The following is a 16,338-nucleotide window of genomic DNA, read 5'->3' on the forward strand; positions in this document are numbered from 1 at the left end:
CCCTGAATATTTTTGCTCAAGTCTTTTTGTGGAAACCTATTTCATTTTCTTGGGTCAATATCTGGGAGAAGAATGGCTTTGTCACTTAGGAGAGGCTTACCTTTTATTTCATAAGCAACGGCCAGATCTTTTTCCCCAAGTACCAGTTGCCCTCTCCCCAACAGTATATGAGAATTCGGGTTGTTCCACATCCTTGTCAACATTTGTTGTCATCAGTCTTTAATTGCAGCCATTCTGGTGGGTTTTAGTAGCATCTTGTTTTCATTTATATTTCCCTGACGACTAATGATATTGAACACTTCTTCGTGTGCTTATTGGCTGTTCATGGATCGTGTAATGTCTGTTTAAATATATTTTTACTATTATTCAGCTTGAAATATTTTCTGATACCTCTTGTGATTTTTCTAATCATGATGGTAAATAACATGGTATTAATAACAGTGGTGAGGATGAAAGTAGGTCTTTGCCTAAATTCTTTTTTCTCTACTTTTATATTAATTCCCAATTACTTTATAGTCTGTTCATCAGCCACGTCAGAATTGCCAGATTGTACCTGCATTGTTTGAATTTTCACTTTTGCATTTACCGAAATCACTGGTGTGTATTTTTATCCCCTGGAGGGAGAATTCTCAGATTTTTCCAATTTCTTATGATGAATGACTGAAAATGGACATTTGGGACATTGCTGCTAAGAGTACAAGCTACTTATGAGGGCCGTCAGGGGTTTATAGCCGAGGGCAGCCATTTCTTTCTTACCTAGCAGCCCCAGAAGCTTCCGAGGGGAGGGTTTGGCATCAAAGCCTTCAAAATCTTTTAAGAATCCCTACTTTAAAATTTTAGCGTTCACTTCTGAGTTGGCCATAAAGTTATTTACTGAATTTGTTGGTGTTTGAAGGATGTGTAATATCAAATTCTGTTCTGACTCTATTCTGTATTGCCGACATGTTAATGTTTTTCAAATTGTATGATTTTTTTCTTCTGCTATAATACGGAACAACATTGTCTTTAGAGAGGTTGGTTCTGATGTGATATTTCTAAAACTAAGTAGAAACCACGGTGGTTTTTTTTTTTTTTTTTATATCTAATGCTTTCTCCAAAAGTTTCATTTCTTTCTGTATATGTATAGTACCCTCTCAGAATACTCTGTACGGGACAGTTCTGATGTCTGTAGAAGTTCGACATTTGTGAAACATTCAAAAAAGAATGCAGCGTTAAGAGAACATATACACTATATTTGCTAGTCTAGTCTTTACTCACCACTCACTGTACTTTCTCTTGAATCCCAGTACTTCAAACAATTACAGTAAATTTTAACTCCATTTACCTGGGCTTTCATAGTGAACTTCTAGCATCACTGTTTTTGGATGAAAAACATTTTTTTTTTTTTTTTTAAGGTTTCCAGAATGCACTCCTCCTCACATTGATTTAAGGCTCTTTAAGGCTTAATTATTTAAGGTCATTTAACCTCAGTATTAATTTTAAATCTAATGAATAATTAGTATTTAAATAAAGTAGAACCTAATATTTTAATTAAAGTTAACATACAGAGATCATGCTTACTTTTTAAAATACAATATGCTTGCTGTTTTCATCTTATGAAAAATTTAAGACTACCCACAGGAAATGTCACACCTGGGTGTTTTTGTCATTAATTTGAATCCGTGCATCTCTCACAATGTGAAAGAAGGTGATGAATTTGTCAAGTAGTATAAGAAAGAAGAGGAGGAGGAGGAGAAGTTACAGTAAATTTAATCCCTCCGCTAAAGTCTTCCTCCTTCCCCTATTCCTGCACCCCAGAGACCAAGAGGCATTTTGGGAAAACACTGGTAGGAGTATTATTTCGTCATATGAACTGTCATTACGTAGCTTGAACGTAGGCCTGTTGGACAACAAATACACAAAACATATGCTATCTTTTTGAGGCCTAGGTTGAGATTTTCAGGAAGCAGTACCTCAGTTTTCAGTAATTTTTTTCCCATTATTTGTTCTTACTTGGAATAAGTACATCATTTCTCTCCATGTCAGCGGGAAAATCCTGTCTTCTTATTGACAGTAGAAGGTAACAGGATAATCACAGTAATGATAATCTGATGTCATTTTAGATTTAGCAAGAGCAGATTATCTGTGACCCAGATAAAATAACTAGAAATTAAATTTAAAAACAGTGGGTTTCTAATCTCATTTCCAAGGTTAAAAGATCTCAACACAACCAGATGTTTCTGTGGAATAGACTAATCTTAAACCCAATTTTAAGGGATTACCTTTGATTATTTTTAGATTTAACTTTAGGCATATGTTTATAAGTTGGTAAATTTTTAGTAAAATCAATATTGAAATTAAACTGTTTTCAAAGCAATCTGCTTTGAAGCGTTCTTTATTTAGGGAACAGATTATTCTAATTATTCCTTACTTAGCCTGGTTAGCCTTTTTCTGTTTCTGTTTCCGAATGAAATGGATAGTGATGTTGTTATTAATGTAATTGATGTTGTCAGAATTTCTTATTGAGCAGTAGTTCACACACAGCCAAGAATAATGTCCGTTCTGATGAGCACCAATACTAACAGTGCTGGATGATTGTATTAGTCATGTTTTCAGTCACCGGGCTTGGAGAGAGTTCATCAAGAAACGCTAGAACAGCTGGTACAGCGCCTTCTGGTGAGGTTCTGACAGTGAGCTATTGTATACCATGACACTGCTCTGACAGTTTATCTACATTTTGTATACAAGCATTTTTGTTTTCTGGGCACCGTGGAGTTTATATAATAGCTTAAGCTTTTGATGGCGTCTCTGGAGCATAGTGCTTTTCTCAGTTGCGGTGAGGTTGAGGGTAGGGCGGGGAAGATGTATTTAGCTGTGGTTTTGTGCTTTTGAATTCTCAAAGAAAAAAAAGTGAGCTCTTGCATTTGTTCATAGGTACTCTTGTGGGACTCTACTTGAATTACTAGAGCTAGCTTAAAGTAAAGCTTTTCAAATTAAGAGGGAAAATGCTCCCCCACGCCCACCCCAAATACTGACCCATGGTTCCTTAAATAAATACAGAGAGAATCACAAATGCAGGGTGATTTCAGTTTAACTTGGTTATCTTATGCAGTGAAAAGTATCTTATGTTCAAAATGTTAAATTAGTTTAAATGAGATTATCTATTAAATAGCATTCTCCTTAATCAGACAATTAGTGGGCTTACCTGCCTTTTACTATGTATCCAGAAATGTGTCCTGAGATTATTAATCCTTATAATTAAATTTTGCCAAGTATCCCACTGAATCAATGTGGTGAATTAGCGGCATTCAGTACAATCTGTGTACAAATTATGTTTGGTTTACTCAGCTCTAAATCAGCATTGCAAATATGGAAATTATTGCTAATTATGCAGAACCCAACTCACTTACATTTCTCTAAAGGACGCTCTGTATAGCATTTTGTTTTCCTTTCTGAATTATATTTTTGGTTTAATAAAAACAAAGTGTATTTAATAGAATACCTCTACTTGTAATATTATATGACATATCTTCTCAGTAGCTTTAAAAACCTAGAAAAGTCATTACAATTTAAAATGTCATTTCTTTTATGCTTTTTAATATTACATACTAATTTGGCTAAGTATTATTTCTTTGAACTTGAATACATAGAAAACTCTAGAACCTGGGTTCCCCTGTGCCAAAGAATTAGTTTAAATACATACTAAGTCACATTGCATGGTATATAAAAAGCATTCTTTTAAAAAATGCCTGCTAGCATCAAAATTATTATGTGTGGAATTATATTGCTCTTTAGCATAATATGTTCCTGTGTGAAAAATGTATATATATTGCATCATCTGTCTGCTCGGTGTCATAACTTCCCTGTATATCTGATAACGTTAAAAGTAATTAAAACTATTTAAATCTATTTCTAGAATTTCTTCCATAGGAATACTGCATTTTAATTTTCTCAAAGCATTACTAATTGCTTGAGTGATTAACTCAATGCTTTTTTTTTTTGGTGAAAAAGTTAAACATTTATGAGTTTTCATTTTACTTGCAATTTTCCACGTTCACTGTATTTTCTCATGTTCTGAATCTACATGCATTTTTTAAAATCTGATTTAAAACATTACTGTAGAATTGGAGAAAACACTGAATCCTGTATTTACGGTTAATTTGTAGATCTTTTCCACAATGATTCATATGCTTCTGTCACATGCTGTCAATACGTTAGTTACTCCCTAAATCTCAGCCAGAGAGGCCCATTACCATTAGCCCATCTTACTTATTATGCTGGTAACCAAAAATCTTTTTGAAAGTATAATTTTGTATTAAAAATGTAAGAGTAGTTGACAGGGAGTGTTGATTGCAAACATAGTTTCCAGCTGTTTCAAATATTCAGCTATAAAGCTTACTTATATAGTATGTTATTGCATATAACCGTTCTCTCTGGCATTCTCTGTATTTTCTTGTATAGTTATCCTGTATACTTGACCACTTTCACTAGACTGTCAAGCTCCTTGATGCTAAGGACCGTGTTGTAATAGGTCCTTAGTAGATTTTTGATAAATGGATAGATGAGTAAATGAGTCGTGGTGTATGTTACATAGTACTTATTTTCTCAGCCGGATTGTAAGCCCCTTGTGGACATTGGATTTTATCTGTGTAAAATAGGCCCTGTCATTTTATTGTTTGTTATAAAACCCACTTTTTTTTACTTAAACATGTTTTCAGTTATAGTCTGATGTAATTGAGATTATATCTCTAAGCCCTCTCAAAAAGAGCATAGTAGGCAACATCAGTAAAAGGTAGGACTGCTGTTTATTGAGGAGTTAAGGGTTCTAACATGTATCGACTCATTTAATCCCTATAAAAATCTATGAATTAGGAATTGTTATTTGAAAATTATGATACTGAGTTTTAGTCACTTTCCTAAGGTTTTTTGCAGCCAGAAAGTAGCTTGATGAAGAGAAATACAGGAATCATATTGGAAAGAAATTTTCAGTGACTGCACATGTAAGATCTACCACCTTCTCCTTTGGTTCCATGATTGATTAAATGTTTCTGTGAACTTCAGATCTCTAATAAGAGATACAGCTGGTCCTCTCTTGGTGGATAAATGCTTAAAGTACCAGTTATTTCAAATGAAGAATATAGTGAGTTCTGGCTTCAAAGGAGGAGAGAGAGCTATAATTCACGGGAAATGTTCTCTCTTTGAGTTCCAAAGGAAAAAACTAAGGAATCACGCTGTTTCTGTCCATGTTCAGTTAGTTTAGTGCTGGAAACATACATCGGGTACCCACTTGGAACCACGTATGCTGCTAGGTGCTGTGAAAGACGTGAAGTTAACTGAGCTGCTGTCCATTCATTGATGAGAGGTGCTAGGAAGTCAAGCCAAAGTCTGTCTTAGAATTAGTAGTAGTAGTAATAGATAAAACAGGTATATAATCTCTCGTTGTGAAGAAAGTTCCTGAGTGGTTTTTAACTCCAGATTCAGTCAACAGTCATTGAATTAGGTATGTGCAACAGACCAAAGGAAGAATAAAGTGTTCAGGTGATCATCGAGGTTACACTGAGCTGTCGTCATGTCTTTGTGATAGAATGCTCTTAACTTTCATCGAGTTGGCAGTTCGGCAGGTCTAGACACTCCATTTTGGAAATGTTTCCAGAGTTAGGCCCAGAGATCGCGACTGTGCCTTCCAGACTCAAAAGCGTTGGTCGTATAAACCAGATTGTTTGTTCCCTCATGTGGAATTGTCAGGCGTGCCAGAGGACTTTCGGCATATTCCTTGTCCTGCACAACAACGTAGGTGGCAGCGTTGCTTGGTGAAAACAAACCCAAAGCAGGATGAGTCAGTTGAATGGATTGGATCGTCAAGCTGTGTGTTCCGAGAGGGCTAGTTGTCTGGTGATAAATTCTTGCTCTTTGTCCTCCACTCTTACTGCTACTTTTTCCAACAGACAGTAAATACTTTCCTATCCCTTTCTGTTAGGAACTACCCCCCCCCCCCATTCCAGATATAATCTTACTAGTGTCTTAGACTGAACCTGATCGTTAGGGTAACATCAGCCAGCAGGAGAAGATAAAGGATCGGTTGATGAAATAGGTAAGGTCCATAGAAGTCCTGCTGTTCCTAATTTATTCTTTTTTAGAAAATAAACTTTCAGTTTTTAAATATAGGAAAGCATTCTCATATGTCTCTTAGTTATGCAGACTGTTGGAAGTCTTAGATATTTTGATCATTAGACCATCAACGCAACATAAATATTTTTCTGAAGATAAGATATCCTGATTGAAGATGACCTACTCTAAAAACTTGTTTCTTATCATTCCTTGAAGAATAAATTTTTCTGGATAGCTAGCTAGTTTTATAAAGCACTAAGAATTTATAAATTGTGTACTCCTTGAAGATTATCTTACTGGTCACTGGCGATTTTCTTATTGGTCATTTCCTGATGGTCACTAAAGGTATTGAATCTTTTATATTGAGTTAAACTATCTGCACCAAAATCTATTTTAAATGCACTAAAAACGTTGGTTTTATTTCCCAGCTTCATAAAACAAAAAGTATATTAGGGGCATCTGGATCACTGTCGGTTAAGCGTCCGACTCTTGCTTTCAGCTCAGGCCACGATCTCACTGTTGCTGAGGTTTTGCCCCGCTCGAAATGCGCTGAGAGCATGGAGCCTGCTTGGGGTTCTCTTTCTCTGCCCCTCCCCCACTCGTGCACGCCTGCTCGCTCTCAAAATAAACCTAAAAACTGTATCAAACCTCATTCGGCGCTTTTGGAAATAACTTACGGCTTCAGTGTTCCTGCCGGTAGTAACCTCTCTGCTCCTCTAAGTTTGCAGTTCTTGCTGTGTTTACGAATGTGATGGTGTGATAACTCGTGTTGTTCTGAGTACGCTCTAGAAGTGCCAGTGACATGCTTGTGACCTGTTTGGCTGTTCAAATACAAATTGCACGTTTTTCTTATAACCGTATGCTCGATAGCTGGGTTTCAGAGAGTTATGCATTTGCTATTTCTAGAGGGAAAAGAGTGGCCTTCTTTGTCTAGCCTCACAAATCCTGTTCGAAAAGTCATGGCAAACGTCACATTCATGGATAGAATGACCGTCTGTTTATGATCACTTAAGAGGTAGTATTCTACTTATTACTTGAACCAGTTTCTGGGAAGGTGTCAAAAGCACTTGAAAATAAAAGCTTTTCCCACATGAAGTCTAAATCCAGAATCTTTGAAGATGAATCTTTTATCGCCACAAATAAGTTCCTCAGAGTCTTAATCAAATTGTAAATTTATGCATAGTAAAAAATTTCATACAATACTAGCTGTGGTAGTCTGACTTTGTAATTGCCTTCCTTCTCTCGAAATGGTTTTTAAGTATTATCCCTTTGCATCCATTTATTTACCTGTCCTAAGAACCCTGACAGATTTCTGTCCAATCGTTTGCTTTGCATTTTTGCACAAGTTGCCTTCAGTCTTTTGGGACATCCTGTCACCCATCCGTGCCAGGAAACCGTTAGAATGACTTCCTTCACTTTCTCTACAGATGTGGAAGCAGAGGCCCAGCCTTCCTCTAAGCCCATGATCAAGGTTCTCATATATTTGCAGACTGTGTTGTCACAAAGTAAAACATTATTTTGAGGAAATTATGCAACAGAACTGAGAAAAGTTAGTTATAAATAGACTTGTCATTGGATACCATGAATTTCAAAGCATGATAGGAAAACTGATGAATATGGAATATGTGGCTAATCTACCATCTTGTCACAAATTCCTGGGAAATATGGAAACGGAACACTGCTATTGGTTACTCTGTCATCTAAAAAAAAAAATAGATTTATTTTCTCGTATGTGGGCCAACCGTAGTTCTTCAACGGTTCATACGTTAAGGACTTAATATTGTGAGATGTTGATGTAATTTCTACAAAGAGATTTTTAAAGTCAAAGTGTTTTTTTACCATTATCGTTGGGAGAGAGTTCTACAACTAGATGTTCTTGGAATTGGAGTTGCCGTCCCAGATTGTGCGTGCATAGTACTGCTTAATAACAGTACAGTTCACCTGCCATATGTGAGCAAGCTATCAGAGGATAAGAGGGAAAGTTCACTAACTCTTTTGCATATTTAAAAGAACATATTTCCTTTTGTACTACTTTGAAATGTGTCTAAAACATAAAATATATATTTAAAAGAAGATCGTGTAATTTGTGTTCTGAGCATTTGGCTATTATTTATTGCAGTTTCTCAGTCTAGTGATAGGATTTCTGTATATATGAATGGAACCAGCATGTTTAGAAGCTGTCTTTGTTGACTTCCTTTGCTTACATATTTGTGTTAGAGCTTTATGGAAAACATAGAATGAGAAATTGTATTACTAGGAAGATACTGGTTTTTCTGTTGAAAAAAAGAAGAAATAGTTTCGCTTTACCTTTCAAGGTAATAGATGCTGTAATATGGCAGATGCATAGATTGCCCTGTTGAATTTGTGTTTGTTTATAGAAATCCAGAACCAGTAGCACTCTGGCTCTTGGCAGCTTTCTCTTTATTAAGTGCCTTTCATTTGTCACTTCGGTATTTATTTTGTAGCGCATATTCCCTGGCAGTTGAATTAAAAATAGAGCGTAGACTTTTAAAAGAATTATCAAAGAAAGCAAATGTAATAGGTTATATTTTAATAAAGTGAGACTCCTACAATTTTTGTGAGGTTTTGTAACTGAATACATTTTTTTGGCACAATGTAATGTTCGTTCTGTTTTTGTCAAGGGAATTTCAGCAATGTATGCAGTTAATTTAAAATTCTTAGTACCCATATGTAAACTGTTGAAGTCTTCAGAATAGTCTCTGAATATGATGAAAAGCATCATAAAGTAGATACAGAATAAAGTCTTGATAACTTTGTTACATCTGAGTATAATTTTTCTTTAATTTTTAATAGGATACAACATCTATTGAAAAGATGTCAAACTGTTGTGAAGAAATGTAAGTATAAAAATGAAATCTGTAGTGGTCTTATTTAAAAATGGAAACAGCTGGCCACATTTGAAAAATGTGTGCATGTGATGGAAAGATAACATAATGGTGGCTTTTTCTTGGTGCCTTGTCTAAGGCCTGAGCTAGACAAGCATAATCCAGTCTTACAGTAGGGGTCTTCAAGCCATGCAAGTTTCCCAACAAAATAAGTACTGGTCGTTCTTGTTCCTTGTCTAACTAAAGTAAGTTAAATTATTTGTCCCGAAAGTACATCAAAAGAGATTTGCTACTGTGTCGTTGACACACGCTCTGTTAATCCTGAGATTCTCCTCTGCTTCAAAAGTTCCCCTAGGTTGATTGACGACACAGATACAATATCTGCTATCCAGAGTTAAAACTCAGCTGCATGCCATAATGAAAGAAAAGCTGTATTTGTGATGCTGGGACACAATTCATCAGAGTCCAGTAATGGATCCCCAGCCAACCTGCATTGTTTTAGCTGACTGAAGTGCACCATGGGAGTGCTGTCTTTCACTAATAATGCTGTCTTCTGTAGATCGAGGCCCCGAAAGCCATGGCAGCAGACCTTCTCAGAAGTTTTTGGCACTCGTTGGAAGATCCTGTGGTTTATTCCTTTCAGGCAGAGGCAACCACTGCGAGTTCCCTACCACTTTGCCAATCACGTCTAAACAGATGGATGGTGGGCACAGATGGGTCCTCCATGCTGGAAATGCGTTACAGGTTTTCTGATAATAGAACTATGACAGTCTTCAAGTCAATTAAAATCCACCCACCAATCTTAGGCGTCATAATGTGCCCCAGGCTTTATTTTAATAGTGATCTTGAATCCTGTTGTGGGACTAATACAAGATCTATATTTAAGTTTTAAAGCATGTTTACTTTCAAATTAGCTTTCCACGGGGATTTCTTGAAATGCTTTTGTTATTAAACCCAAAAGGCAGTAATTGAGATAAAATAATTGTACATAATTTTTTTTTCTTTTTTTTTTTAGTACTGACAATGTTGCCGATTTTAATTTATGGGAAATTTCAGATGTTTATTTAAATTTTTCACTCTCAAACAGTACTAACCAAATCTGAATTTAATTCTTCAGGTTTATAAAAGTTGACACACCTTATAGTATATGCAAATTTTCTTTTTCAAATGCATAATAATTTAAATAATACTGCCTTTTTTATATGCTGCAGGATTTTTTTTTAATGCAGCATAGAATTGAACAATAAAACAACAACAGAAAAAGGGCAGTGTTTTCTTAGAAGTAGCTTTCTAATGTTTTCTGTTTTTCTCTTCACCAGAAACAAAATAAAAACGCCACTAAAATAAAAGACCAACTACCTACCTTATTTTCAAGGCAAGATTAATTTTTTTTCCATATTAACTTTTCCATTTCTTTTCCCTATACTGATGTAATTGTTGGTTGTTGTTAAAATAATTACTCCAAGGTGAAATTTTTGACCAAGCGGGCATGTATATTCTATTTTACCCTAAGATTTTGATGAGCAAAAAGGGTAGAGAATTTGCAATAATTCCACAGATACCTTTTCTAGTACGGTTATATTACAATGCGTATGTTTTTAAAGTGCTAGTATAATTAGATAATATATAATGTACAGTATAAAGAGGAATATTGTGCTTTTGAAAAACAAATATATACTTTTTACTTTTACTTACCTACTAGTAGATCTAAAATTATACACTCAAGGTTTGTATGTAATAGATATTGGCCAACTAAGAATGAAATCTTAGTTATAGGAAGTCGCTAGTAAAAGTAAGTTAATTTTTGTGTACCTATAATCACCCAAATTGCAATTGGCCGACTGTAAGTTTGGATTGAGGGACCTTTTGTACTTAGTACCTAATGTTAGGAAATGACCTTAAAATAAGAAAACGTAATGATCTACGTGATTAGCTTCTACAAATTTAAATTGCTAATGGTGATGGTCTCTTGGAGAGCATAGAAGATTTGTGTGAAAAGACATTTTAGCATGCTTTGAGAAAAATTCAGCTTTTACACTTTTTTCCATTAGAATACTGCAAAATCCATATATCCTTTTCAACAATTTATGTCCTCACAGTCTTTCCCTTGAAGAGAAGATTAAAGGGGTCCACTGTTCTTGGAACATACCAGTATTTTCCTTTTAGTTAGTTTTGAGAGTAAGGAGTCAAACCTGAGAAATCACGAAACAGAAGATTTCCATTGTCAGCCAGTGAACTCTACTGTAGTTAGTTCTTTCAGGAATTGTAAATATCTTCTAAAATAATTGAATAAGCTGTTCTCAGAGATACAAATACCATGTCTTTCATGTTCTGACTACAGTGCTTTATTATTTAAAAATTTGGAAGTGGCAGATGAAAATATTTATTGGTGCTGATAAGATGCATAGTAAATGTAATATGAGGAGTATATTTATAGAGCTTAGTGAACCACAAAATTAGTATGTTTGTTTGTGTCCGGCACCTGGGTTGGGTTTTGTGCAAGCTAACATAGTGACCACATTTGGTCTGTTGACAGAACTGTTAAAGGGAAGTAACGTGTAGATATGTAGATATATATCAGTCAAATGCCTCATGCTGTGTACATTTCTGTCAGATGAGAACCTTGAGAAAAAACAAAGCCAACTGTAGACCCGCTAAAGAGCTTTATGGACATATTTACGCTTCACGTAGTAGCAGTAGCTACCTTGAAAGGTATATACCTGGGAGATCCTCGTTGCCGATCTCTGTCTCAGTAATGGGAGCCAGAGATGGTCCTTTCCCCGCCCTGAGGGTTTTTGTTTTTCTTAGATTTACCACTTCTGGGCACATTTTCCTCCCTCTTTTCTCTTTAACCTCCCTGTCCTGTTCCCTCTACCTGATTGCTCACAGTCATTGGGGTACAAACTGATACACTAGGCAAGGCATATATTTATTTTGTTTGAATGGCAGAAATGCTACGTATCAATCTATATAATAATCTATATTAAAGCCTATCTGTGTACACTTTTGCTGTAATTTTCAGTGTGCTCAAGTCAGCACACCTAACTGTGTTTACAGTTCTCGAGCCATGACTTGAAAGAAGCCAACCGGCAGTTTCCTGGGACGCATGGAGTCTAGTTGTGTTCTCTCTGCGCCCTCTTTTGGCTAACTAGCGTAATTATACTGGTTCTAGAGACTTATTGCCCCACAGTTCATTATTTGTATGGCCTAATTCTGAGCATGCCAGAGGTGCAAACTTAGAGGAAGTGTAAGTACAAAAACGTAAGAGTTTATGAAAACCAGTGCATTCCCGTTTATGATGGCAGTGTCTGGATCATACAAATGTGATAACTACTTTGCTTCATCCGTGTATATTATTATACTTTTTTACTATCCATTAGAAACTTATATCAGATCAGGGTAAACAAATGTAAACCATTTCATGAATAATATTTTAAACCTTATTTCGGCAAATTAAGTGCTTAGAATTAGGAAAGCCATTACCTAAAATTACCAATTCATTACAAAACACAGAAACTTACTGTAGTTACGTTGGCAAGCAAGTATCTAATGTGTTTTAATGAATATCTAAAAAAATACATTTAGATTTTTTAATCTCAGTTTCAGAATGATTTTTTTCACTGATTTTATCGTATTAATAGAATAATAGATTAATAATTCTTTCTATACTTCATTCTTTTTAAGAGTATAAGTTATACTCTTATAATTCCCATTCAGAATTCTAGCTATAACTTTAGTAGTCATCATATTATGGGTTTTGGATAACTGTGAAAATGACTAATGTTGAGCCTTATTAGAAAATACTTACAGGCAGTGAAATTACTGATATAATCTATTTGTTGGATGAAGTATTTCCTTATAAACATTCCATTTTGTTTTAAGCAAAATACATGTTAAAGGATGCTTTGCATCAGCAATTCTTAATTGGGCTCTGGAAATGAAAGATTTTTAGCCAGATATTCTGAGTTACAAGTTATATTTGTTGTTGTCTTCTGTAAACAAAAATGCTTATGGGCCCAACATTGTAGGCAAAAATGGACTGAGTTCAGAATCCCCCAGACAGCAGGCATCAGTTTAAAGAGCTTTTGGTACTTTGTAACCAAGACTTCTAGTTTAAAAATACAAAGTTAACTGGTGTTCCATTATAAGAAAAATACTATTTTGCTTAAGAATTGTATTAAAAGTACTTCATGTAAGAGGTAACCATATTTAAAATTTTAGTTAATGTTTTAACCTCCTTTTAACAGAAGAAAGCATAGTTTACTTTTAATAGTAATGGAAGTACGCAGCATAAGCAGACATAATGCTCCATATGACAACTAAGTTAAAACTTCTGTCGGACTGAACAGCAGTGACTTTTTGCCAATGCTTGGAGGTATTTTTCTCTGCGGATGCTGGCTAATTATAGCTATTCATTGTCACACTCTTAAGTCACTTCCATAAAAGTTGAAGGTGTGATTCGCTCAAAAGGGTGTATTATTTCTGAATGCTAATCAGAAAGACTTAGGTTAGGAGGACACTTCCGACTGGGAAGTGTGAAGTAATTTAGAGTATGACCACACGGTTTCCTATGTATTAGATCACAGGGCAGTTCGTGTGTTCTCGCGTGTGTTGCTGTAAAATCGCGGTGTGTCCGGCCCTGATGTACAATGGCATTAATGTTAACAGAGCTGCTAGTCTCTCCCTGGACTTTGCTCTAGTCTCTAACTACTTCCCTCGTGCTTCATGTATGAATAGATTGTCTAGCTCAAGTTTACTAAACGAGTGCTGCTTCATTAAACAAATTTTTGACATCACCTCAAATGTAAGTAGATATACCTAGAATTTATTTGGGAAAGCTTATGCGTACAAACATCAGATAGTTTACTAATAGATACAAGGTTTAGCTTTTTTTTACCCAACCTGTTCTTGCTTTTGAAAATGTATGTATTGGCAGATGTAGTCATGTACATTTAGTATGTTCTATTTGCTAGTGTTATTAACCATATAATTAACAGCTGAACGAGTGTATTATTTAATGTCATTTGTTACCTTCTACTCTAAGAATCACCCTCAGATTTTATCTATAAATCAACAATTGCACTGTGCTCTGAATTTAGCCATTTTCAATTGAATTCTAGAATATTCTGCAGTAGAATGTGAGAAAGTAATAGAAGCAACTTGTTTAAAGTATTTTGAACCAATGTTGTTGTTTTATATATCAGTCGGTATTTAGCATTTCCGCTGCCTTTGGGATAATGATGGTTTAATTTCAGGAAAGTGACTGTTTTCTCTGATGTCTTTCATCATCATTGTGCAGTTTTTAACAACAAAATTTACTGCATTTTTGTCTGTTCTTCAGATGTTGTAATACTTCCTGCTAGTGCTAATTTGTGACAGAAATAACAGTGGCATTTATGGTTCTTAAGGTGTTGATATTACCAGTATTTTCCATTCTCACTATATATATTTTTACTATTATATGTCCTTTTCCCTCATCCACCATGGAGGGCAGATACAAATGAGCAGTGAGTAGCCAAAATTGGATAAAGATATTAGGGAAACTTTCGAAGATGGGAAGAAGGCTAGATGGGACATGTAAAGCAGCATCTCAGCAACAGGGTTGACGGGAGATAGTCTCTGTGACATCAGGAAATCCCCAGCTATAGTCATTTTAGCCTTATCTCTTGTTGATAATCATTTTACTGTAAGAGTTGTTAATGCATGGGAGCATTTAGTTAAAGTTATTTATATTGCGGATTCTCATGAGTTGGCCAGATGCCTTTGAAAAATTATTTTAAATTTTAAACATTATAATTACGTAGCGTATGCTAACCTGATGTGTTACGAATAATGTGAAAGCTACGGCTATTTAATGGAGACTTGGGAAATGAATAGGTTATTGAAAGTTTGATTGGAAAAATTGGGACCTTTTTTTACAAGCCACCTATTGCAAATAAAGGATACAAAATATTATAGTAAATTTGCCACCAGAGGGAAAATTAGCAATTTGTGTATAAAAGGTGATTTTCACTTTAAAATTTGGGCTATTTTGGTCCCTCCAAGGTCACTATATCTGTTGGTATTGTGAACACCTGTAACATGTAATGTAGCACTTGCCACAGTTGTTCAACACCTGGATCTTTTTGGTATCGATAGCTTTATATATGAGCGAAGGTATGGACAAAACAGCAACAACAAAAGTTATGCTTCTTTTTGTGGCTTCGCTTGCCTGTTTGACCTCGTACAGGGTTTCCTTGCTTAGGCTGTTAACTAAAGGGAAAGGTTGTCCGCATATCGCCAGCTCTGTGTTCTTGCCAGTGTGCACTGGGTGATCTTTCAACCTACTGGTGCCTGAAGTTAGTGTTTTACAGCCTCAACAACTAAAACATACTGGTGCTACTCACTTTAGCATTGAGTGACATTTTTAATTCCTGTACCAAAGAATTATTTATTTAGGTTTTTGTTTGGGTTTTTTTTTGGTTGACTGGGACTTTGCTTCTCTCATCCTTCTAAATAATGTCCCTAAGAACAATTTTGATGAACACATTTGAGTTTTTGCACACTTCTGCCTCAGTTTAATTGCTTTTAAATGTCTCTCATTTGGACTTTCTTTTTTTTTTAGGCATATTAGTATGGCTTTTCAGTCTGTATTTTAATATAGATTGGCTACTTTAAAAGGTAGTTTAATAGGTTGAGGTTACAAAAGATAATTGAACACTTTTCACAAGATTGTATTTTATTTCTGCAGGAATAAATGAAAAATAATAAGAACTCCTTTTATTTCTATAAATGAGCTATACATCCTATTGAGCCCTCTTAATGAATGCTGAAACAAAATGCTAAAATGAAAAGTTGTAACGGGCTCATTCTGATTATAAATGAAGAATTCTGCATCTGTCTATGTATGGGTGTGGAGGGATTATTTTCCAAATAAAAATACAATTAAAAAACACCTTAAAAATATATATATCTACACACACACACACACCACACGCACACGCACACACGCGTTCCCCAAGAGGAAATGCAAATGTACCTTGATTTAAGCAAAACGATCATAGAAAATTGAACTTCACCAACACACACACCCACAAAAGGTGTCTGGATATTGCTACTCACTTTACCTGAAACTTAGAGTAAGATTATTTTCAGAACTACTTCTGCTTAGTGATTGATTTTGCCAAAAAATGGGGGGAAATGCCCTTTAGAAATACTTGCAATTGTCCAAATGTAGTACCGCTGTCGGGGTACACTCTGCCGGTTCCCTGTTTTTTCTTTTTCCACAAATTTTCAAAATACTTATTTAGTGTCCTTAAAACTGCAACTGAAGTGGTTAAAATTTCTAGCAAGAAGATAACTGTGTATTGGAAAAGTTGACAATCACATTTGAGAATGTTTTACGTTATTTTCAGTCAACCGAAAT

General features: G+C 35.3%; 1 protein-coding gene across 5 annotated transcripts in view; it reads left to right on the top strand.

Moving 5' to 3' along the window:
• Nucleotides 1-15,854, top strand: part of ZDHHC21 (zinc finger DHHC-type palmitoyltransferase 21) — a 68,662-nt gene extending 52,808 nt beyond the window's left edge. For all 5 annotated transcript variants that reach the window (XM_047830430.1, XM_047830429.1, XM_047830432.1 and 2 more), the window contains 2 exons: nt 8,902-8,945; nt 9,493-15,854. In XM_047830430.1, the coding sequence (XP_047686386.1) occupies nt 8,902-8,945; nt 9,493-9,625 (177 nt within the window). In that variant the 3' untranslated portion in view covers nt 9,626-15,854. The remainder of the gene's footprint in view (nt 1-8,901; nt 8,946-9,492) is intronic.
• The last annotated feature ends 484 nt before the right edge of the window (nt 15,855-16,338 follow it).

This window comes from Prionailurus viverrinus, chromosome D4, assembly GCF_022837055.1.
Source record: "Prionailurus viverrinus isolate Anna chromosome D4, UM_Priviv_1.0, whole genome shotgun sequence".
Lineage (NCBI taxonomy): Eukaryota > Metazoa > Chordata > Mammalia > Carnivora > Felidae > Prionailurus > Prionailurus viverrinus.